The 25,893-nt window shown below is 37.9% G+C and overlaps 1 protein-coding gene, 1 long non-coding RNA gene and 1 other non-coding gene across 3 annotated transcripts; all 3 read left to right on the forward strand.

Moving 5' to 3' along the window:
• The first annotated feature begins 1,050 nt into the window (after window positions 1–1,050).
• LOC124160394 (piggyBac transposable element-derived protein 3-like) lies at window positions 1,051–3,409 on the forward strand. The gene is made up of 2 exons (XM_046536230.1): window positions 1,051–1,509; window positions 1,598–3,409. The coding sequence occupies exons 1-2, from the start codon at window positions 1,502–1,504 to the stop codon at window positions 3,372–3,374; spliced, it is 1,785 nt and encodes a 594-aa protein (XP_046392186.1). The 5' UTR covers window positions 1,051–1,501; the 3' UTR covers window positions 3,375–3,409.
• A 7,718-nt stretch (window positions 3,410–11,127) lies between these two features.
• LOC124160396 lies at window positions 11,128–11,790 on the forward strand. Its single transcript, XR_006865155.1, has 2 exons — window positions 11,128–11,427; window positions 11,506–11,790. It is a non-coding gene; the product is annotated as an uncharacterized LOC124160396 (long non-coding RNA).
• A 7,631-nt stretch (window positions 11,791–19,421) lies between these two features.
• Trnam-cau lies at window positions 19,422–19,494 on the forward strand. The gene has a single exon. It is a non-coding gene; the product is annotated as a tRNA-Met (tRNA).
• Window positions 19,495–25,893: the final 6,399 nt, after the last annotated feature.

The following is a 25,893-nucleotide window of genomic DNA, read 5'->3' on the forward strand; positions in this document are numbered from 1 at the left end:
AAATAGGTTAAAATTAGATGATACATAAAGTCTTTGTGGGTATTTCAATAATTACATTAATCTAAAAACCTAAATTATTCAAATAAATGTTTCACCAGCCCATTAAGTGACTGTTATAATTTCTAATTTGTGTAGTTGATAACCTAAAAAAATCAACATCTCTGCAGGTATCATTGGCATCCCGCATTAGTCTTGAGAGTGATGTAAAATACGAGTAGTGTCTAGCGTGGTAAGGGATACTGAAAACAGCATTGTCCCGAACACCACATGTAGGAACTCGAAATTTTATTGCCCCAAGTAATTCAGGTACATCAATAGTTGCCATGACTACCTTGTGGAGGAAGAGGATGCCCAAGTTTTTTCTACGAACATGGAGTGGCTCCAAATTTAGTGCTAAAAGAATGCTATTATAATCTAGATGTTGAAGGCCAAACTTGTATTTTACAAAATTAATGAACTTTTGTTGACTCTTTCAATGGTATTCATATGTACATTGTAGTGAGGAGACCAGAAACAACAACCATATTCAACAATGGGCCTAACAAGGGATGCATGCAACATCCTTAGACCATAAATATTATTAAGGTCACGACCAAATTTGAAGAATAAAATGCCTGAAAATTCATTTTACATCATTTTGGCACTTAAAATTTAACTTTAAGCAGATGGAGTTATTATGTATCAAATCCAGACAAGATTTTTAAATGATTGTTTGATTTCTCTGGGGCTTTAGGGGGGGGGGGATACATCCCCTAATCCCCCCCTCCATAGTAACGCCCCTGGTGGGGAGGAGATAGTGAAAACAGTGTTAAAGGGTAGAATGTTGGGTAAACAAGGGAGAGGAAGGAAGAGAATAGGATTTTTAGATAGAATGAAAAGGAGTAGGCCTTAGTGTGAATTTAAGAGTTTTAATTTAATTAATGTCCATGAAGCAAGGGTAAACTACCAGAATACTACTTAGGTATTCCATGGAAACCTACCTTAATCGGTAGAAGATTTTAACCCATTTATGCCCAGAGGGTCGTTTTCGACCCACAGGATTTAAAAAATCCTTGTCCCTCTAATTTGAAGTATTTTTCTACATTGTTGTTATATTCGTTTTACAGTGAAGCAAGTGATTCATTCCTGAAGTAATATTTCCAAGGATACATTTTCAAATCATTGTAATGTGAGCATAAAAAATTACCTCTCATGACCGCGATTTTCGGATAACTTTGACGTACAATATAACCAAAATTTTCAAGCTCAATCAAAATGACACGACATGCTACAATACTTTGTATACTCAATTTCATTATTCCGTATTCAATTACCAAATTTCATGTCTCCTGTGTCTGTCACGGGTCATGATATTGGTGTGGGTCGTTTTCGACCCACTGGGCAGATAAGGCTAGTTTGTCGGGCAACTCCAGACGTGCTAGGTTGACCAGAATTCGAGCGTTCTCTCTGCTGAACTGCGATAAGATTCTTTTGGAGTGCATTAGTCCAAATAAATTTTGGCATGGCAAGGTTAGTATATAATTCCTAGAGGACATATTTTTATTTTATAAACATATTTTTTTCGTGAGCTCATTGACTAATTATGTCTCTAATTTAGTCGCAAACAGCTGACTACAACAGAAATACTTCACGAGCTAGAAGAGTTGGATGAAAAAGGTGTAAAAGATGAAGTATATATTTACATAACTCCTCCAGAAGATGGAAACGAAACATGTGAGGATTCTGGGGACGAAGAATGTAATGATCCTGATCGTCTTTGTGGCTGGCAGCTGCAAGCGGAAGGTGACTTCAACATTGACATTGAAGATGACCCTGGTGAAGTTGATGAGGAAATCAAATTCGTTGAAGAATCATCCCATTCTAAAAGGAGAAGGAAATCAACCAAAACCCAAAACATAACACGGAGATGGGTCAGTTGTGATCTAACTACCCCTGTTTATGATTCTTGGTGTACATGTTTTATACCTCCACTGGCTTTATCCTCGTCCAGTCACCCATTAGAGTTTTTCGAACTTTTTATTGATGACAACATCATTACGAAACTTGTTGAGTTTACAAATCAATATGCAGCAGCGAGGAATAGGTGTGTGCAGGTTTCCAAGGAAGCTATGTATACATTTTTAGGCATATTGTTTTTGTCCGGATGTAACTGGCTCCCAAGAAGAAGAATGTATTGGGAAGAAAAGGAATATGTCTGCAATTCACTGGTGTCTAGAAGTATGAGAAGAAACAAGTTTGAGGATATATTTACGAACATCCATTGTGCAGATAATAGTGCATTAGACATATCCGATCGTCTCGCAAAATTGCGTCCAGTCATTTGTGAACTCAACAAAAACTTTTGTAGATTTGCGCCTTTAGAAGAATCAATTTCTACCGATGAGGCTATGATTCCATACTTTGGAAGGCACGGATGCAAACAGTTTATTCGGGGAAAGCCAGTGAGATTCGGTTACAAGGCCTGGGTAGCTGCACTCCGCCTAGGGGACTGCATCCAATTTTATATCTACCAAGGGAAAGTAGAGGAAAAAAGGGTTTTCACTTCATCAAGAGGGCTCGGTGAATCTGTGGTGATGGGGTTAGCTGAAATCCTAAAAAAAAATTATCCACTGCTGAATTTCTCCCTGTATTTTGATAATTTTTTCACTTCTACGAATCTAATACACGAACTAACAAAATTTGGCTATGGTGGAACGGGAACCGCTAGAGTGAACCGAATTGATAACTGCCCCTTGCAGGATGTTATAGTGTTTAAAAGAAATGAGAGAGGTAGATATGACTGTCGTGTATCCCGGGAGGACAATATCAGTGCAGTTAGGTGGATGGACAATAATGTTGTCAAAATGCTATCTAATCAGTTTGGCGTCGAACCTCAGCAGAAGGCAACGAGATATTCAGCATCCGTGAAAGGAAGAATTGAAATTCCCCAACCCCACGTTATTGCCATGTACAATCGAAACATGGGTGGTGTAGACCGAATGGACAATAATATTTCTAATTACCGTATTGGCATTCGTGGGAAAAAGTGGTACACGCCCATATTTCTCTGGATGATGGATGTATGCATGAGTAATGCATGGTGTCTCAGCAGGACTTATGGTATGAAACTGGACAGTTTAGCTTTCAGAAGAGAAATTGTAATATCATTATTGAAGAAATATGGTATTCCACCACAACGAGCAGGGCCAATGAGCAAGTTTTCACCTCCAGAGATAATCCGAACGAGTGGACAGCACCATATCATTCTCACAGATCAGCCAAGAAGAAGATGCGTTTTATGTCGTAGTAAAACAGTAAAATCATGCCATAAATGTTGCATTCCTTTGCACGATAAGTGCTTTGAGGAGTACCATAAAAATATCTCTGACTGTTAAAACTTAGAAGGAAATAAACAATTATTTTATATGAATAGTATCTTAAAATATTTTTTTTATTTTAACAAATTATCCCAAAATAATGTAAGTTAATTAAAATTTCAATTAAAAAACAAAACACAACAAATTGGAAATCATAAAGCAGTTGCACCTCAATAACTCTGGAGAGCCTATTAGAAAACGATCCAAGAGTCAATATCCTAAATGCCCAGTGGGTCGAAAACGACCCATGTCATAATTTTTAAACGAATGCTTCAGGATTTTTTTTTATATTTTTTCTGTTGTCCAGAGGAATAATAAGTTCGAAAAATGTAAAAAAAGTTAAATTTTCTTGCAAAAAAATTAGTGGGCATAAATGGGTTAATAATAATCTTAATGAGCAAATGGTACATCATTTACATAAGCATCCAGTGCTGTAGTTGGGCTGGTACGGAGTACCCGCTAAAATCCAAACTCATTATAAGCGAACTGGTGAAAATACCTTCGTGGCTGGGTGTATAATACATGTTCAACTGTTGGAATTTTTAGTGAGTACTGCCTAAATTTTTTTTCCGACTGTAAGCATCCATAGCAGAAGACAACAGGGGATCAAATCAGAAAGCAGTTTGGCAGTATGAAGTTATTTTAAGCAATAATTCATCAATCCAAATGATACATATAACGTCCAAGTGAATGGATATTAAAATTTTGATGTGGGCAGGGCCATTTACGCTGGGGTGGGTTCAGGGACACCGACTTACAAAAAATATTGGGGGGCCGAAACCAGGAAATGCTCAGGAAATTTTATAAGTAGTGAGTTTTTAGTTTTTTAAGCATTTTAGAAGAGTCATATGATCAATATTAGAGCCCTGATAATTCAAAACTCGATATCTGGACACTCCGGGGTAACTCGACAAGCCTGACACATTTTTTCGTCTCACCCATAACCAATTTTTTGAGGAGGCTCGGGCCCCCTCAAGCCCCATGGAGTCGGCGCCACTGGGTGGGTTGTGTTTTTGGGTTCAGTCAGGGCATGGTGTTCGTAAAAAGGACATTATTCCTCCCCATTCCTAAGTATATACTCAAAAAATCATTTTTTCAACTAGAAATAATTTATTTTTTTCAGTACATATATGAGACATAACATTATTCTCTTTCTTGATGCTGAGCCGATCATCTGTGATGAATGCCTATGTATATCATTCCCTCATTAAGATAAAGACATATTTTACATTAATTTAAATGTGGTCGCAAGACATTTTTCCATGCATGTATAGAATTCTTTCATATGAATTGAGAAAAAAATCTTAAATTTTGAGAAAATCTGATAAAAATTGGTCATATAGTAATGGTGAACTGTCATCAAATTCTGATGGTTGGCTCACTTCAAGGATTTATCCTTCAATGGACATTCTATAAGTTTTTTTCAGAACAACATGGGTGTGAACAGCGGCAACATATATGTACTATGATATGTACCAACCTCTTGTGGACAAAGAAAACCACACCTTAGGCACTTAATGAAGAAGTCATTTTCACTCTACTCCAGAACACCAAATATGTTTTTACAAAAAGTACAATTTATCATTTTTAAGTACGATATCAGGCAGTGACCTGCAGCTCGATTCTGTAAATGTGATATGGCCGTCACAAGCGGATTTCGTCAATGTATTCACGGCTTTGACGCTGGAGCGATTCTGAAACTTTTTAGTGACGTCACTCTCACAGCCGCGTCCGTGAAAGTATTCACGCCCAAGAGGCCCGTGGTAGCAGTGGTAGCTTCGTCGCGGCAATGCGCTCTAATTTTTCATTATGAATTTACGCTGTGATTGATAATTAATAGCACATTATTCATTAATTACGATGGTGGCTATTTCATATTGTCACTTCGCATAAGTAATATGTATTAAAAACAAATAAAAGAAATGCATTAAGTTAAATTTACATTCGCGTCCTATTTAAATTGATTGGCGTTCATTGCGATTGAAGTTGGTGGGAAGTTAAACCTTGCGCTGAGGGTTTGACAATTATCTTATATTTGTGCATCTTCTAGAATGTACAATTAAAATACTGACAACTTAATTTTCATAATAATTTGGAGTAGAACCAACGGTAAAAGTATTGTGCGGTATTGAATGTTAACAGATTTATTTAATATTTATTTCGTAAGTTCAAGCCTTCGATTTGTTTTTATTAACGAGAATGGAGGCTCTTTACATACCTCCGCTACTTTTGCATGAGCATCAATGTCGACGGAGGCAATAGATGCACATACTTCGACGGCAGATACGCGATATCAACGTACATTCCCTTCGAGACGCGAGATTGGCGATGGATCACTGAGTTCACACCACGATTAATTCGTAGACGTTTAGATGGCTTGCCGGGGCATACTTTAGTACGTTAAGATAAACATTGATCACCTATTCCATCTCGTCCATGCATTATTGCTGCCGTTCAGTAACACGACCAACATGATTCGTTTTTCTGTTGACATAATAGAAATACTAAGACATGTAAACATCTCGTCCTCTAGCAGAAACTGTTAATAATCTACTCGTATTCGCGCCAGAAACATTTTCATCAGTATAAATCGTGAATAGTGGCATGTGCTTGCACAATCAGACATATATGTATACGCACCACAGCGCATTTAAAATTATGTACTGAAATGATGAGAACAGCTCAAACACATACGAGAGTGAACCGTTATTAAATAATAAAATAACACTTGTTCTCATTCCGCGTAAGCATTAGCTCCATATCATGAGGAAATTAGAGCTAATTGTGCAATTACGAGCCCGCTACGTGATAACTGACTTTGATACGCAGCACTTGACAACATATAAAAGAGGTAATATACAGTTTATAGCTATTAACTAGTTAAGCAACCGTAACTTATCATTAATAGGCACTTTTAAAAGAAAAGACCTCACTCAAAATTGAGTAAAGAAGTATTATTTACTTTGGGAGTGAATATTCCACGGCATTGTATATGTTTCTCTATGGTAACTGAAGTTGCAGTTGGCCGCTGAAGTAAGTTTGTATCGGAGATTCTGATTCGTTCCTCGCGTCCGCACAGCTACCAACATAAGAAACTGAAGTGATCGTTCGCAATCCGTCAAACATCTCACGACACAGGCTTACAGGATCGCTTGAACGTCTTTCACGGTGAGAGGCGTGAGAACTCCACTGTGGTTCGAACCACGCGAAGCACAGGTATGACATTTACAGAATCGAGCTGCTGCAAAGTTGATATGAAATGCAATCTTTACACTTTCAACGTCCTTGGAGTACAGATAAGCTGGGTTTAATGACTTGTTACATGTACAATACACAATGAGTGGCCCAAAACGCAGCATCAACCATTAGTATTTCTAATTAGCTAAAAAAAACATAGGGACACAGACTAAGCATGCCTTACCACGAGGGCCACATTCCAAGCTCTGAATCGCCCCACGGGCCGGATAGCAAATTCGCCGATTACTGAAGTATACAATATTCAATACTTGAAACGAGTGCGCAGGCCGGATGAAAGCCCTCCGCGACCCTATTTGAAGACCCCTAGTTTAAATTATGATAGGGAATAGCTGGAATAGCTTCCTAAAAGTGAACAAGAAAGCAATTGAATCCAAAATAACCTTGCAGCAGAGTCGAGTATTGCAAATTCCAATAACGTATACGTACTCCTCTTCAAAGATGCAAGGATAAAGTAATCCAAAAATAAAAGACAGCCAGAGTTGCACAGCATGAAAATTTTCTAAGCCTTAAGACAACACACATACCTCCGCCTCTTGGACCTCACAAGGAAAACAAGAAAGTTTTCGTCACCTAGGACAAAACTAAGCGATAGAGAAGCTAAATACTTGTTTCCCCGTGTTATTCTGCAAAATGAAAGTTTATATAAAACGCTAAACCATGATTAATACATTTCTATATAATATATTATCCATGCGCCAAACATTTAAAATTGTTACAGGAAACAGGATATGCTACTAACAGTGTCAAAATGCATATAACAGTTTTTAAAGTTGTTCCCATATTTTTTCTTGACTTTATAAACTATCAACAAATGTTTAAAATAATTTTTTTTCACAGATTTAACCATGATTAACCATGATTTAACCAGGTAACTAACAAGAAATTCTTTTGATGTTTTTCTTAGACCATTTAAGTAAGTAGACGTGCCATTCGGGCGGAACGCTGTGGCCAACATCGCACGGCGGGGAAGTGAGTGGGATGAGGGAGCGTGACGTCACGGTTGGGACTGCAGACGATATTCCGTATGCGCGCTTGAGATATTTTAACGCTCATTCGCTGCAAAGTCGCCGAAAAGTGACGATATTGGGCACGCAAAATGATTATACACTTAATAAATATATTTTTACGATGAACTAAGGCATTTTATAGCCTTGACTGTGCGCAAAAAGCTAAATAAATCAAGATGAAGCTAGAAGCGATCGTATTAAATAAATTGATTAAGAATGTCATATGTAAACATGGGCGTACCCAGCGAAGGCCAGGGGGAGCAGCTGTCCCCCTAGAAGCAAAAATCGCAAAATTCTTTAAGCAAAATCAGTACTGAATTGGAACGAAAGTATTCAACAAATTTTCTTCAAACCAACGGAAAATGATATGTATTAGTATAAGTTAAGTATCTGAAATAAAACTATTTTTTCAAGGATATGATCTCATAAACTAATAAAGCGCTGTTATAATGTTCTTCATTCATCTTTTCCATGCTAAAATGTCTCAACTTGGCTTGCCCCCCCCTCCTAGAACATGGCTTCCCCCCCTAGACCATGACTTTCCTCCCCCTAGACCATACCTTTTCACCCCCTCTAGGTAAAAAGAAGGGGTCCTGGCAAGTATCTCGTAATTTTTTCCGCAAAAACCAGTTTATTGCGATCTCGGTAATCTTCAATAAAAATAATTAAACAAATCGTTTTATTTATAAGCCCAGTACAATGAAGCCTAGATTAACGTATTTACACTGAAAATACGCATTTTGAAAAATCCTACGTGAGATTAAAAAGAAGGCGTGGAGCAAAATCCCACGATATTTCACAAAGGGTGAAGGGAGGGGTCCATAAAAAGGCAAAATTATTTTTGAAATATTCCTTATTACTAGTAGATTAACCTAACGGTGACATTCCTAGAAAATGAATATTAAGACTGTCCCAACGGTCGTGTGTCATTTTTGACCCGTAATTTTAGTAACTTTGCATCGAGCAATATTCATAAAAATTGGAACACTTATGGGGAAAGGTCCTAAGTTTTGTTGAGTTTAAGGAGAATTTTTACAATTTTGACCTTTTGACCTCGCAATGTGGGTCCAAACCAAAAATTTTAATTTGCCTTATGTGATTTTAATGTAAAAAATCGAGATTGAAAAATGTCTAAATTTCATTGACCAAAAATGTCAATTCTTGGGTTTTCGGACACAAGAAACCCGAAAAAAACACTCAAATTTACGAAAATTTAACCGTTGACCCAGTAAGGTCACCGTCAAGGTCATAAGGGTGGCAAAAAGAATAGCATACCAACAAAGGTGTCAATCCATGGATTTTATAGGGCACCCAAGTCATTGATATTGTCCAAATACCCGTATTATTCACTAATTGACCTCCAAGGTTAATACGGAGGTCAAAGGCCGTAGAGGTAAACGTCCGGCCATCGTGACACCCAGGTATCGAACCATATGTTTTGAAGGGTGCCAAAGTCGATTTTTCAGTTAATAGATCCGTATTGTTGATTTGTTGACCACCGAGGTCTCAATGGGGGTCAAAGGTCATAGAGTTAAATGTCTGGCCATCATGACAACCAACGTGTCAAACCATAGGTTTTGAAGGGTCCCAAAGTCGGTTACGCAGTTCATTCATCCGTACAACAATGTATTTTGACCTCCGAAAGTCATAATACGGGTCAAAGGTCATAGAGATTTTAGTCGACCGCTTTGACTTTCTGACCGCTTTTGATTCAGATATTTTAAACTTCATTCGCTACTTCGATTACCAAAATTTTATCTCCCTCAATAACTTCAATAGCATTTTAAAAAAGGTGATTGTTTGTTTTTAAACTCTAGTTAAATTTGAGGATTCTTTTTTCAAAACTCTCTTCTACAATTCTAGGCCATTAAGCCTGATATAGAAAGTAGGAATTCATGGGGTGGTATAATTTAAAAATTCCATCTACAGCTGACGAAAGAGGTAACTAGCGCGTTTTACTGTAACCAAATATTTTCTTATACATGCGACTTCCGCATTTTCACAAAATTCGTTCAGCATTTGAAGACGCACATTGTAATGTAGAAATATAAATATATTTTAATGACAATATTTTCCACATCTGCGGGCAACAAAACAGCAGCTGTTTGAACGGCCTTATGTATCATGTGCGCTGCAAAACCGATTTGATAACTTGTGATATACAGACCTTAGATCTGAAGGAATGACTATAAAAAATAGAATGGAAATACATCCTTCTGCTAATGCTAGTTTCTTTTCTTCGTTTTCATAAATTGTTTTTACTTAAAATTTCTGTATTTTGGAGGAAGATAGAGCAGTATTTAAATATCTTTTATGGTCTTGCGTCTCCAAGTGCTTCGAAATATCATACTGCCGTGAAAAATAGAAATTTATCCGTTACATTTCACACATTTGACAGAGTAATCGCGTCTGGATTTTTTTAATAAAATGAGATTCACTTCTTAGATGATCTTTGAATCCACATCCTCTTTTCTTACGTATTGTGACAAGAATATAAAAAATTAAATTATGTCGTAAATTGTTTAAAAAAATTTAATTGAAAACTCTGTAAGTACATACGTACAAAATTACATAAAAATATTTAAAAAGTTATTCAATATATTAAATATAATTGATTGTTATAAAGCAAATTTATTTTTAAAATTATTTTAATCCAATCCTCTCTTTCTTTCTAATTATAAATATGTTAGTAGGTATTATTTATTCCCAGAATTTTCCGTAGCGTACGTAAATCGTAGGTGTCACTTGCAAAGCCGGCGCTAGACCTTTTTCCACCATCGCAAAATATATATAACACGAGAGTTGTCTGCTAAGTAAAAAATTATGCATTTATGAAATAACTAAATTACTTAACTAAATAATATGAATGCTGATTTGTTGACATCCCTTTTTAGTAGCGCTAGCGCGCAGCTCAATTTGCATCGCATAATTGACCGTTTAAAAATTACTATATGCGAAGGCGTTGCCGCGTTACTTCGTGGATGACCGGCAAATTCTTTACACCATGACCCTTTTCCTCTCTAAAATTCCCCCCGTTTACAACTTTTGTACAAGATTTCATGTTTTTATAACGATGTTCCGAATGATGCTAGATCGCTAACGAGATAAGAAAAAAATCTGCGGAAGTTTACAAAGGGCTTTGTCTTCATTTTACTGCCACAATATTTTTTCGTCGCTGCCAATGCCGAAAAATGCCACTGTTCATTAATTGTAAGTTCACCAACCCAACCATGGCTGAGAGAATACTTGTCATACATAACGCAATACATATTAGTACTTTTAATTGAAAAATCGCGAAGAAAATGGTCAAAATACCGCAGTGATACAGTGAATCCCCATTCGTAGCCATGCGCTACGACGATGAGCGTCCCAACCGTGACGTCACGCCGCTTTAAAAGTGGGTGGGGAAGGAAGGGAGCGGAGGGGAGATGTTGGCCACACGGCGAGACATGGGTAGGGGTGGGGAATGGCGGGTCTAGTTCTTATATGGTCTAAGATGTTTTTGAAAAACAAATGAAAAATGATAAGCAGCTGGGACGGCGTATAAACTGAATAGAAGCACATGGGAAATGAGTATACGTTGTTTATGGAGAAGGTTTTACCGTTTTTACCTTGTAGAATTTTTAATAAGGTGATAGCGTGCAAGTTATTGGATTAAAATTATCCCTTGGAGATCATATGATGGATAGCAAGGATCGAAGTAATTGGCTCTATGTGCGTTTTCCTCGGAAAATAGAAGATGAGTTTCAAGTGAAGGAATTGCATGAAGATATTGTTTCTGTTAAAATGCCTCGTCAAAAAGGAAGGTGTGTATTCTGAGGATCGAAATGGTGAAGCCTCTCTTGTGATTGTTACATGACATATTCCTTAATTTCTCTCTTCAGATTTTGCTGGGTGGAATGTGAGAATGAGGAGGTAGCCGAGAAAGTTCGAAGTGAACTGCATAAGAAGAAGGTGGGAAATGGAATGATTCACGTTTTTATGAAAAGGTCTAAGGAAATGGCTGTTCGAAGAAAGAAGAAGGTATCATGAAGACGTTTTCCATAAGTGTTGTGTGGAAAAAGTGACCAGAAATGAGTGTCGTTTCAGTGTCCTTTGTCTGGTATAAGGGTATTGAAATACTGTCTTGATATTATTATTCGTTTCGAATAAATTTGTTTTTATAAATACACATAATACTCTTCGCCTTGGATTGAAATGGATATTCTTAATGTCTGCGTGGTGGTTATTTTCCCCCATTATTATTCCGTTAAAGTTAATGGAAATATCGTTGACGTGAGATATCTCTAGATTTAGGATAAGGCTATGGCAATATTTGTGTTTTTTTGCACGCTAATGTGTTCACCATCGTCAGCTTAAGTCATCAATATTAGTAATGGTTGGACGCAGTTACTTGTGTTACCTTGGCCTCGATATCTAGCTAGTTTTTGCCCTCCTCACATGTCGAATTTTTTCACTAGCCACTGCTGGGATTGTATTATTAAGAATGGTCGATATACTTTCCTACAACTCTGGCCTGTTGTTATTTTATTTATGGCGAACACTTCCATTCCTATAAGTGAGAGGTCAGCTGGTACTAGTACCATGATGTTGGTTTTGCCTTGCAGTGACATCGTAAGAGACCTTCGAGGGTCAATTGTTAAAACTTCTCATGTCATATATTGCCTCACTCCTGACATCGAGGTAATGGTATACTTAATTTGAAGATTTGTCTTTTGTTACAGTTAGAATAAGCTTCGAGGTAGTTGGGGTTCACAATTCCAGGAGCTATGCACTCCCATACCTCTCTCCCCAAACGTAACCGCTTACTCTCAACTATCTACAACTTAGGACACAAGTTACAACCAATTTATCATTATCTCTGGTCAACAGTCCTAAGATTGATTTGATGTAGCTCTCCACTCAATTCTCTTATCAACTAATCTTTTCACATCAATGCATTTCTTCTCTTCCACATTCTTCGTTAAGTGTTCCATTTATTTAGTTTGAGATCTTCCTTGTCAGTTGTTAGCAATCCAAAGTAACCTTTTGATCCTCCTGCTGTGTCTTTTTTCCAACTTATGTGGTTGTGATGGGGGCTCTTGTTCCTTTACTAACATCTAAACTTCAGTATTCTTATGATTTATCTTCATTCCATATTCCTTGATCTTTTTGCATAACGCACCCTCCACCGTAATTTCCTTGTTTATGTTCTTTCTGTTCTGTTTCCCTATCATACAGACCCTCCACATATTTCTTCATTCAACTCATAGCAACTTTTTTTTCTATTAACATCCATTGTTGGCATTACTTTTTGTCATGGCTAACCCTATTTTGCTGCCCTATAATGACTTTCATTTGGGTACAGCATGCCTACCTCGTCTCCCTTCAGAACCTTTTTCAATTCTTCTTTCTGCTGCCTTCCCCACCAAGCCTCTCTTGCCTTCCTATTTTTGAGCTATTGTGCCTTATTTATTTCCCCTTTTTTCGACATTGCAATATTTCCACTGAGTTTGTGTAAACTCAGTGGAAATATTGCAATGCCTAATTTTACTAATACAGTAGATTCTCGTAAATTGGGACATATCGGGACCTGTGCAATTTGCCCCAGTGAAGCGGCTGTCCCAATTAGGTGAACTCTCTCTCTTGTATATGGGCATAAAAAACTTTTAAATTGTAGAAAGAAGACTAAAGAACGTTCATAATGCAACATAAGTTTAATAAACTATTAATTTGATTAATAAATCAGCGAGTTTTGTTAATTTATTATCATTTTTAAGAATTATAACATTTTTGTTAAAAATATTTTTCACAGCCTCGGGCGAGGCTGAATGAATGTCTTTTATTAAGTCCTATCCTCTTGTGTATAGTATAACAACAAGAGCTTTCAAAATAGGGAAAGAATAAGACCATTTATGAAAAATAAGAGTAAATCGAAGGAGGAAAATTAAAAAAAATAGTATTCTGAAAACAAAAAATTTTAATTTTGTCGCGAGTATAGAGTCTATATTGCCGACTCATGGCCCAATAAAGCGGCATGCTTTCCCAATGAAGTGGAGAATACTCTGGAATATTCCTCTAAAGGTTTCTGTTCTTCAAGATCTGCCCAAATTGAGCGGCTACCCCAAGCAACCGGTGGACTTCCACCATATCGTGCCCGACATCATACAAGATATCCCTTGCTTTCCTTGGCTTGCTCTATGTCCATGTGTTTCCTGTTTCTTCTCTCCTCCATGTTCTGTATCATGTCCCTTATGATCCATGGTTTTTTTTATCAGGCTACTCCCTATGTATCCAATTGACTTTCAGCCACTTTGACAATTCCATCCGTAAACCCTTTCCTATACTTTTTTTACAAAACTGCATCACCTTTTCCTTCTTGTGATTAATCCTCATCCCATGCTTCTCATAATGCCTGTCCATTATAACTACTAGAGCCTGACTTGACTTGTTTATTGTTTAACCTGGCTCAGGTGAGGCCACAAACCAGCCCCCTCTTCCCCTGGACCAGGGCAGACCCCTCGCTGACCGGTTAATCAACGCCACATCATCCGCAAACTTCTCTGATTTCAACATAATTCCTCCCATTTTTACACTAGCTTCCAACTCTTCCCACACTTCTCTAACCATCTCCTCAGCGTATACGTTAAAAAACAGCAGCGATAATGGGCAACCTTGCCTCACTCTTTGGCCACTGCTGAATCACCCAGATTCTCCACCCACTACCCTCATTTGCACAGTCTGGACCATATAAAGATTACGAATGAGTGGCATATACCTCCAATCTACACCTATTTTTTTTTTTAGAATATCCATCAACTTTACCCAGTGTACTCTATCAAATGCTTTTTCAAATCCATGAAGCAGGCATGTCCTGGTCATATTCAAGGGACCTCAATATCATTGTTGCATCGCAAGTTGACTTCCCTTTTCTAAAACTAAACTGCTATTCTCCCGAATACTTGTTTGCACCATTCTACACAAATACTGTGGCCCCACCAAAAACAGAGAACCATGGAATAAAATATCCAAACTTTGAAATAATTATTGCTTGAACAGCACTGCCTTTGCAACTTTCATTCGGTCGGCACATACAGCAGAGATACAGATGCAGCCATTCTTGAGTTCTCCCACCCTATGCAGTAATGGTAAATTCTCTAGCACGGCTCAAAAGTCTGAAAACCAGCACTATAAAACCATACCCCGGGTATGAGACAACCCCCAACTCTTGATAAGACTTGCCCATGCTAAAACGTTGTTATATTTACCAGAAAATAAGGTAAATAGCTATTATCGATTTTGTAAAATGCAGGTAACAATTCACATAGGTATCAAACATTCTTGTCCTTGGTAATGTTATAATCTGTATGTTCTCTGCAATACTAATTTATAATTGTCTTTAAAGTCAGAAATTTTATTTTACCTCATTTAATAATTCTACTGATCGGTTAATGGCAAATAATCCTTGCAGAGTTATCAACTTTCCCCACTCCCAGTTGCCTGTGCCCACGGAGACCCTGGATACATAGTTGAGATGTACCTCGAATTTACCATTCAGCATGGATCATTTGGCGAGAACACTCACTTCAGCCAGAATGAATTACCTAGACCTGTGGGTCCATTTTAACGTGATAAATGAGGAGTTGTAATATACACCCTTAATATTCGGAAAGTAAAATTCACTATATTTATCACAAAGAAGTGCATCTAACAAGTACTTGAGCTTGGCTGCATTACATTGAGTCAAGTATTTCCAAGTTATAGGTCACTAAAGTATTGCTTCGCTCAGTTTTTGAGTATCATTTGTTTTTATTCCATTTTTTAATGGAGGAAGTAGCTGGAAGTGTTTGACTCAACTGGTTTTTAAATGTGACGCCATCAGGTGTACTACTTTTCATCTGGCTCCTAACTTGCAACCTATCTAGTAGGTGTGGTCTTACCAGGTATAATTGGAAATTACTCTCACCAGTGAGCACTTCCTTATATTTCCAAACAAGTTTCTTTCAACTGAGGGTATGAATATTTGCAACCTCCTAGCAGTGCCAGCTTCTACCTCATTCACAGCAATGCAATCAGTGGTGGATACAGAAAAATAACTATAAAATAAAAAAAATAAGGGTGGAGTGGGGGGAATGCAAAAGATGTCTTGACCTACCTTTACTTTTATCGTAATAAAAAAATAATCAAGTCACATGCGAAGTTTAATTTAAACTGATTACACACGTATTCAAAACAATGTCATTTTATGATAATAAAAAGTTATAATTGTGGTTCAGCAATGTGGGCTACCTCGCTAGGAGGCCGAACGCCCCCATATTTATCCACCAATGGTTGAAATCCTAGGATTGTTATAGTGCAGTCCACCATTTCTCCTTTTCCCAAGCTAGTTTCTTCATTTCCATTGTTATTCTTCCTTGTGTCCTTTATCTGCACCACATACTTATCCCTTACCCTTTATCCTACCATTCTCATTGAATTATTCCCTCTATGAACTTTCTATAAGGAACTGAACATCATATCCGTCATAAAGAAAGGAAGACTGAGGAGCTGGTCATGTACAGCTCATGGAGGAATGCAAAAGGTCTCCATTTGCATTCCAGGAGGAAGGAGAAGCTGAGGAAGACTGAAATTGGTGGCTTTATGATGAGGAGATGGACTTGAAAAAATTTGGGGGTCAGGAGACGAAGGAGAGTTGTGGAAGACAGGGAAGATGAATAGAAGTAGAGTGTTTTGAAGGCAAGAGCCCTGAATGTGCCATAGTGCCAAGGATGATGATTATAATTACCCGATTTTTTTAAATTTTGATAATCACATTATGATGATTGAATTTTCTCACACGATTACTCATGTTGTGGCATGTAATTCTGAGAAAAATCGAAGAGATAGTAATCATTTTGGCAGCTGTCCTACGATAATTTTTTATTTTATCAGCTCAACAAACAGTAGGTCCATTCAGGGGGAGTGAGAGTGAGTCAAAGCGCTACCATAACAGCTGTGGAATTTCCCCTAGAATGCAACCGCTTAGCAGCTCAGTGTGAGTGCTCAGTTATTTCTCGGAGTGGTATTTTTGCTCACTAATTGCCTCAGCGCTCGCCACTGATTGGTGGGAGTTCAAATAATCATTCTAGATTAAGGGTCTTCAGCCCACCAGCTAATTCTTGTGGCCCCTTGACATGGGCGTACCAAGCAAGGGAGGGTGGGGCGGCTGCCCCCTCTAGAAGTAAAAATCGTAAAAGTCTTTAAGCAAAATCAGTACTGAATCATAACGAAAGTATTCAAGAAATTTTCTTAAAATGCATGAAAAAGGATATTTATTAGTATACGATATCATAGAGTAAGTATATTCACTTACTCTATGACGATATGTAACTAAAATAAAACTATTTTTTCAAGGAAATAATCTCAATTATCTCATGACTTGTCTCCTAGACCATGGCTTGCCCCCCCAGCTATGATCCTGGGTACACCCTTGCCCCTTGATGCTTAAGAAAATAATGTATCGTGCGATGCAATCTATCGACAATCTCGTCAAAAATAAACAATGCCAAAAATCGACTTGATTGATTAAACTTTTGCATTATTATTATTATTGCACTTTGAAATTATGTTTTTTATTTTATTGAGGTGGTGGAGCACTGTAGCCCTCAGGACGATGTCAAATTGATTTTTAGGCACTCGCATTAAAAATGGTTGAATACCCCTGCAGTAGATGGGCAATGGTTTGTCGTTAGATGATTTGAAAGCCCCTATGTAGCACCCACGTTCATTCAACTTTTTTCATTCAGAGAGGCAGAGAATATGCTGCGTAAATGTGGCATATTTCATTATAGCAGTCCTCACACTGGGTGAACAAGAGCTCAGAGTACTCACTCCCCCTGAATGCACCCAATATTTAAAAAGAAATATTGGAGAATATTCTTAGGTCCCTTGTCTATAAGGGGTTGTATTACCAGTGATGGGTATTGTATGTCATCATGGTCCCTAGGAATATAGTGAATGACCTTAATACTCTGCCCCTGTGTGGTATTGCTTCTCTTCTTGTCTTCCTTCTTTCTAAATGGTTTTCTAAGAGGCCTTTATCTATTTTTCCATCAATTTTTCTGCCTCTTTTAGTCTTAAGGACCATTTGCTCCTTGCATTTATCAGCCCATGCCCTCTTTGTTATTGTCACCATTGTACTTTAGTTGTGACCTCCTTGTAAGCTTTCCATTTTTATGGCAATCTTTTGTTAGTTCATGCCGTGCTTCTTACTCTAGTCAACTAGTTCCCATTTCCGTTCATCTTTCATGTTCTCCGACAACGTGGGTAACTGTCTGCATATTGTCTGTTAACAAAGGTTTGCAACTACGGTTTTGTGATCCTACCATGTTGGCGAGAGAATAATTTACTTCTTCCATTTGAATAAAAGCGTGTAAATCACACAGCATATAGAAAGAAGTGTCGAGAAGTTCTCCGATGCAACTCAAAGATGGTGAAAAATTTTCCTGGTAGCCTCTCGCTTGCTCTGCGTTGTGCGTCTTCTTTCATTTATAATTTCTGCTCCTTCGATTGATTTAATAGATCCAAAATTCTGCTTTGGCGTAATGTACCCTTTTTTCCCTTTCATTTTCAATAGCATTGATCATTATCAAGAATTATCTGCTAAAATTGTCAGCTTGGTATTTCATTCCTCGTTTGTCAGCTTCTTTATTTTTCCTGTCGCGGTGTCCCGACAGGCATACAGAAAAGAAGGAGAAGTTGTTGTAAGTGGTACGAAAATTCATTCACCCGGATTACTGTATTTTCTTATAAATAAGACGTAAGTACATTAAACTTTAGAGCATAGCCTTCACCGTTTATGTAATCCCACGGAACTACTTCTGATGGCAATATTTATATCGCTATTTTTACTCATAAATTAAGTTTCTTTATGCCCACAAATTGAACCAGCTCAAATCATTTGAACTGCGTCTCATACCTCATTCTACTTAAAGTTAGTATTAGTCTGGTTTTAGCGCTAAACATACTATATGTGGAGGCTCTACCATGACATGTGACCAAGGAAGGAAAGAAGATAAGCAATAAAGTTTTGGAATATCTCGTGAATTGTAGGTATTGCAATCATCTACCCCGTTAATTTTTATTTGTATTAATTTACTTTCATGCGGTTAGGATAATCATGCCTTGCCAACTTGCCCTTTTTATGAACTTCAAGTTCCTATGGTCGTATTTGCGACAGAAGATACCATGCGGTTATAGAGATTTAAGATGGGTTAATGGAACAGGAAATATATAAAATGTTATCGAATCAATTGCGCATATTTATATTTTAAGACTTCAGTGTCTTTTTTGCACCTCCTCTGTGCCGTGCATACATTAACCTTATTAACAGTGTTCAAAATGCATGCTTCCCCCTGGAATTCATTTCTAACTAACATTTCAGCATACTGCCAACAGATGGCGTGTAGTGCCCAAAATTATTCTGAATGTCTTAATGAAGTGCACGCGGTGAATCAAGACTACATACAAAATATATTTGCGGGATAAAGTTGTTCAAATAATTCATATATTGGCGTAATATATTATTTCTGAAAATTTGAATCGGAGAGACACATGTCTTCTTGGGATTATGTGACTCAAATCGTTCTTGTGTCGAAGTAGTTTTGCGTTTCCTCGGTTTCAAATAATCAAAAACAATTCGTGCGAAGCCATCCTGTCGTATGTGATTCAATTTTTTATGCAAACAATGTGGTATACTGGTAATTCTTGCTCAACGAACAGGTAATGATTAATATTCTGTGGTAAATGCTATAAATTTGCCAAAAAAGTGAATTACTCCAAGGCCTCGGTAGCGCAGTAGGCAGCGCGTAAGTCTCATAATCTTAAGGTCGTGAGTTCGATCCTCACCCGGGGCATGTTTTTTACATCCGGAATTCCTCGGCGTTGGTAGATGTTTTCTTTTTACAGATTTCTTATTTTGAAATGAAACGTCTTGGTTCTCTTTCGTGCCTTCTGTTGGACGTTTTCTTCACTTTTTGATTTACTGATCACTTATATTTTCTATCTTCTCCGCTCGTCTACAGCTAATTGTGCACTGGTATTTTCGATATTAAGTTTTTCATATCTGTCAGAATTGTATCATCAATTTGAGGAGGAATTTTTTCCTGAAGTTTTTTCTCGGAGTAAAATATAAAAAAGAGAATTTTCCTCAGGGAATATGCCAAATTATCGTGCATTCATTTGAGAAGTATGTCATGCACGCCGCATTCATCTCATCGGGAAAGAACGGTAAACGTGGCACCGAATTTACGTATAAAATAAATGAAGTGACACCAGGAGGTGGTTGTAAGGGAAGCAAAAACTTTATACTAATGTACACTACTCTCATCTACACGTACGCTAAAAGTGCATGCTTGATTAAAGGATATCAGTTGACTTCTATACCGTCCATGATTGAAAAGTGAATGTAGTTTTTCAAGGAAAATGTATTTGTAATAATTATTTTTCTGTACTTGGCCCTCAGAGCCCCAACCCACTCCTCCACCCCTGGTCTTCCATGGTATATCAATATATAGCGTCTGTATATACTTAGTGTTTGCATTTTCCGCTTTTTGAGATTACTTTAACTCAGGAAATAGAGGTAGAATTAATTTTATCGGATGCCTGAATAAATGAAGTAATAAGTTCAATTGAACTCCTTTTGCATTACGTATTAATGGAAAAATCACATTTTCAACTTAAAACCCTCACCCTTTTCACTGAAATCCCATCAATGATAAGAGTAGAAATTAATGGTTACTATGATTAATAATTAGTGGGTAAATTTACAAGAATGTAACCATTTTTTAACATATCAACACTTCCTTTTCGCAATTTTGTTGAATAAAGGACATTTGAATGAATAAATGTTGCACTTTCGGTAAGTGTGACGTATGTTAAGAAATTGTTAATTCCTATAGTGCCTCGCCTCGAAGATGGATCCGTCATTGGCCCGAAAATTTGCAGCGTATGTGACTTTCTTGTATCTCTTTTATGTGTGTTACGGATCCTGCTACCTCTGACGCCAACTTGTGATCATTGCCAAATGGGTGCTTCGTAGAGTTTAACTATGGGAAACAAATATGCACGGATAGAACAACGTACGCCAGATGTTATTAGTCAGTTATGGATTCCAATTCCAATCATTTTTTCAATTAGTATGTAAAAAAAATTAGCTTCGCTTTCGGTGTAACACCCATGGATCAAAAAGATTGTACCGGCCGATATTTAGCGCAGTTCCATTATAACGGAGCAGTAATGAAACTGTACAAAATTGAACTCAATTTATTTTTAAAATTTCTAGTCTGCATAACAAAAAATTTAAAATTCCATATGCAACATTGTATGGTTGTTAGGATACCATGGTGAGTGTTAATGTTTAAGTTATTATTATTAGTATTATTATTCAAATGGTAGACTTTGTTTACTTAAAATTGATATTTCTGGAAAAGTTCGCCTTCTTATTAGCTATTAATATGTAAACAAATATTAAAAGAATATGAAACAAAGAGCTAGGAACACAAAACATATGACGTTGTCGAGGTGGTGGCGTGGAGGTGGAATCGTGGCCGAAAACTCATGGAAAACTATCGCCTCGACGGGGAATCGGACCACGGATCCACTTTTTGCTAATAAAAAATGTTCACTGCACTGCAGAAACAGTAGGACTGAGTGAATTATAATTGTACAGTGAAATGAAACATGTTGACCTGAATAAATTATGAATATGTCGAGTGTAATTTTGCGAAATTTATTTTTTTCCTCTGTTTTCCATTGATCAATTCCTTTCAATGTGATCAGGTCCCGAGAGTGCATAAAGCTGTAATATTAATCATTTTTATTACTCCATAATATTTACAAACAAAAGGCATAAACGATATATTAGGAGCTCTACCTAACCTAGAAGGCTGTCTTTGGGTTACCATTATTATATATTAATTGCCATCCAAACATTAGTTTAAATTGTGGAAAAATAGCATGTACCAAAGTTAACAGAAATAATATCTTTGACTAAATATGTTGTAATGATTATCAAATTATAATTAACAAAGTATTTCTTCAATTTTAGGGCAAGTAAACAGTCGGTATTTTTAAAGTTTCTAGAAAAATATGGAGATTTACCGCCTTTTTGTACTCAGATGGTATTTTCTGCTTTCTCGTTTCGGGGCTGGGGAGCCGGTTTTCCGGCGTGCGAGTTCCTCGGGAGCGTTCTCGAACTGGGACTTCTGGGTGGAGGACGCGAGAAACCATCTGGCGGTGATATTGCGCATCGGGACGCGGCAGTTGGTCGTTCTATACCAGTGGCGGATCTAGGATAGGGTCAAGGGAATTTAATCTCCCAGCAGTACATCTACGTCTATGTAATACCCTGCGAGATACCTCTAGGGTATTTGGCAGGGGGACTTATGCCTGTTTTAATGCCGCTAATGGGTGCCCGAACAAAATTATTATTTCATTTAGTGTAAATGGGGTATCTGAGGGGGGGAGGGGCTCTAGCCCCGCCTAGCCGCTCTCTGGATCTGTGACTGGATTGTAACATATCAAAAGCGTGTAAAATAGGCCCTAAGTTTAGAGCTGATTTGTATTGAAATTCGTTGAAATAGGTAAATGTATCTGAAAATATAACTAAATACTTTTGTACAAAGTGGCAACCTCCAAAAATTTCGAAAAAGATTTTATCCAATTTGTGTTTCGACTTAATTGGGGGCTGTAGTCCCCCCCCCCCCCCCCTCATATACATCTGCCACTGTCCTATACAAAAGGCGTGTTTACGCTGTCCATTTACCCGCACGAGAATATTTCCCTTATTTTCGTACCAGAGTGAACTAACATTAGCTACATTGGTTTGACCTTGGTGACGAGAGACGATGCAGTGAAGACCTCTCGGTTATGATTGCTAAAATAGATTCGGTGATTTCGGTTCTTCGGTTTTGGCTCTCTCTATCTTTCACGCGTACTCTGCTTACCAATAGCTCATGTTAATAAACCGATGTTAGTAAGGAGGTCCAGCATAAGGTTATGTTAAATATTTTTGAATGAGGGCACCCTTTATTATGATCATGTTAAAATTTATAAGGATAATAACATGTATGGCGGAGTATCACCAGTGGCGTAGCCTGGAATTTCGTAAGGGGGGATCCAAAACCTGGGGGAAAATTTTTTAAAAACACGGTAATGGGTTTTAAACTAATTTTAACACTTTTCATAATCGAAAAAACTTCACTTGTTAAAGAAATATTTTGTAAATATGATGATTTTTCAATATTTCGTTTTCTTTTATGAAGAAAATTATTGAATTTTTATATTTCGGGAGGGGAGGGGGGTCCGGACCCCCCGGACGGCTACGCCTCTGAGTATCACTGCATGCCGTCCTCGCGTATGTTTCATTGAACAATTTTTTTCTTTATTGTTCTCATTTCGTGGCACGTCCCCCACATTATGGTCCCTGCAAAAACTATCGGAGACACTATTAGCTCGCCCGCAAATATAAAATGAACAGAATCTAACATTTTGGAGATTGAGCCTGCTACTATCAATGGGAGACTATAATGGCAGCGTTAGATCTTACTAGTAGGTTAGTTGACTTGTAGTGTAGCCTGCTAACTTATGTCTCCTTTTATGCATGTTTCTTAAGTATTTCTAACAGTGTGTTTTGTATGTTCTTTATCGGCAGATTGCCTTATTGAGTTGTTGGCAAGTTTTGCCTTTGCACGAATGTGGAAGAATAATTTGATAGCACGCGTTACATTTTGAAGACCACATGGTGTGCATGTGGGAGTCCTCATGCATGCTGGTGATCAGTGGTGTCATGGAGAAGGAACGCCGTTTCGGCACTGGTGTACAGAAGACTTAACACTTAAATAACACTTTTATCAATTTTGGTGCCCATACATTTCTAACATATACATTCGTAACAAAACAAAAATTGTAATAAAATGTAAATGATAACTTGTAATAAAAATGCAACACGCTTCCAAAAAAAAGCCCAGGAAAGTTCCTTCCGGCTCCGCTAATTTTCCCATGACGTCACTGCTGGTGATTGATCACCCCCAGCCAAAAAGTCTACATCTCCATCTACATAATACCCTGCGAGTACCTCAAGGGTGTTTGGCAGGGGGTGATCTATCATCAGCATGCAGCATGCAATTGGACTCCCACACGCACACCACACGGTCCAGAAAACTTTATGCATACTAAAAAAAATTATGCTACCACATCCTGTTATAAATAATAATAAAATTCGCAAACATGCATTAAGGTATACCTACGTTACTACACTACAAGTTAAGCTACACTACAAGTCATATAATATATTTATGAGTTCTAATGCTGCCGTTGTAATCTCTTATTGATCGTGGAAAAAAGACATTCTGAATCTGTCTGTTTTAGAGTCTATCTATCTTATTTTCGTTATATTATCAGATATTCCGTAGTATGCTGGCGTTCGTAAGATAAGGTTAACTTTGTTAGAAAAGACACTGCTCTTGAATTTATCTAAAGATAATACCCTGCGAGCCACCTCTCACCTGTTTGGGCTGGGGAAGTCTAGAGGTGGCTCGCTGGGTATTATGTTGATGTTAATAATTGGTCACCCAGTGCCAAACACCCTATAAGTAGCTCTCAGGGTATTATGTAGATGTAGATTATACATCAGAGCATACGAGATTCAACTGCGACGGCGGATTGATGCTCTTGGAAGACATATTGAACATCTCGGGCGAGAAAGAGTTGCTTGTGATATGCTGGTGCGTACTGTTATGGCGAGTCACGTGATATGTTTGATTACTTTGGCGGAGATTATGAGGTGTAACGTGTAAATAAAGCATTTCTGTGTTCATACATCAGTTATCTTCATGCAAGTGTGAGTAATGCGTCCTGCAATTAGTGCCTCCACATTTTTGCTACACCCTTTATGTATTTCTCAGTGACCTAGCTCGTCTTCTCACCGTACAATGATAATTGCTTCATTCTTGAGGCCATCTTCCCACGTGGTTCTTTTCCCTCCCCTACTTCCGCTCAAACAATCACTCCTCCCCCCTCATAAAGTCCCTCCTCCCCAATCACCTTTTCCCCTCCTTTCGTATGCTTGAGTGGCCGCAGCCCGGAAGAGGGGGAAGGGACAGTGGGTAGGGACTACCCCAAAAAACGTATATTCTGCTGCGCAGTTCCTGATGGCGTCGGATAGCCGCCAACGGTGGCCAAAAAGTTTCCACTTTTTTTGGTTGTGACAGTGGCTTAACTATGGGGGGGGGGATGAGAGGATGTATCCCCCCCAAAGCTTCAGAGAAATCAAAAAAATATTTAAAACTCTTGTTTGGTTTTGATAAATAACAACTGCATCTGCTTAAAGCAGAATTTTACATGGCAAAATGATGTAAAATGCATATTCAGACATGTTATTTTTCAAAAATTTTCCTGACCTCCCTGTTTCCTGGGGGTTAACCCCCTAGTTACGACACTGGGTTGTTACACCAGTTCAATCTTGGCAGGATCGTCTGATTTAGCAATCTTAACATCTACATCTTCATAATACCATGCGAGCCACGCACATTTATGGTGTTTGGCAAGAGGTGATCAAATACCAGATTGCAGCATCCAAGAGGATTCCCACATGCACTCCACACGGTCATAAAATATTGCGCATATTAACGTAAATATACGTGCACATTTTATTAAATTTCAAAACTTACATACGGTTAGTAATTTCATGTATTGCAAATCCTTGCAAAATTAGAACAATGGAAAAATAATAACGTGCAATGAGTCGCTCGACGCCATTAATTGTATCATTCGAGACACCGTAGTTATCCCTGATAATACGAGGAAAATAAAAGATTTTAAATCTCTCTGTTTTATAGTCTGTTTCAGGGCTGCCGACTTATAAAACATATTGGGGAATTTTTTAAATGATGAGTTTTAAAGTTTTTTAAGCATTTTAGAAGTCATATGATCTACATTAGAACCATGAAAGCTCGACTCTCGATACCACGACACTCCGGGGGAAATTGACAAGCCTGATCTTTTCCTCCTCTCCATAACGAATTTTGGGGGGGGGGGCTCGGGCCCCCTCAGGTTCCATGGAGCCGGCGCCACTGGTCTGTTTCCTTTGTTTTCTTCTCGTTATCACCTTTACCATGGCACGACGGGAAGATTGGTTTAACACCACTCTTACACTAGCCTTTTCATAGTGACGTTTTTCCTCTCTTTTACATGAGGGTCTCGAAATATCAGGTGAAGCTTTCGGGCACCCCCAAATATAAATCATTGAAGTCCAG

The sequence above is a fragment of the Ischnura elegans genome, chromosome 6 (genome assembly GCF_921293095.1).
Source record: "Ischnura elegans chromosome 6, ioIscEleg1.1, whole genome shotgun sequence".
Classification (NCBI taxonomy): Eukaryota; Metazoa; Arthropoda; class Insecta; order Odonata; family Coenagrionidae; genus Ischnura; species Ischnura elegans.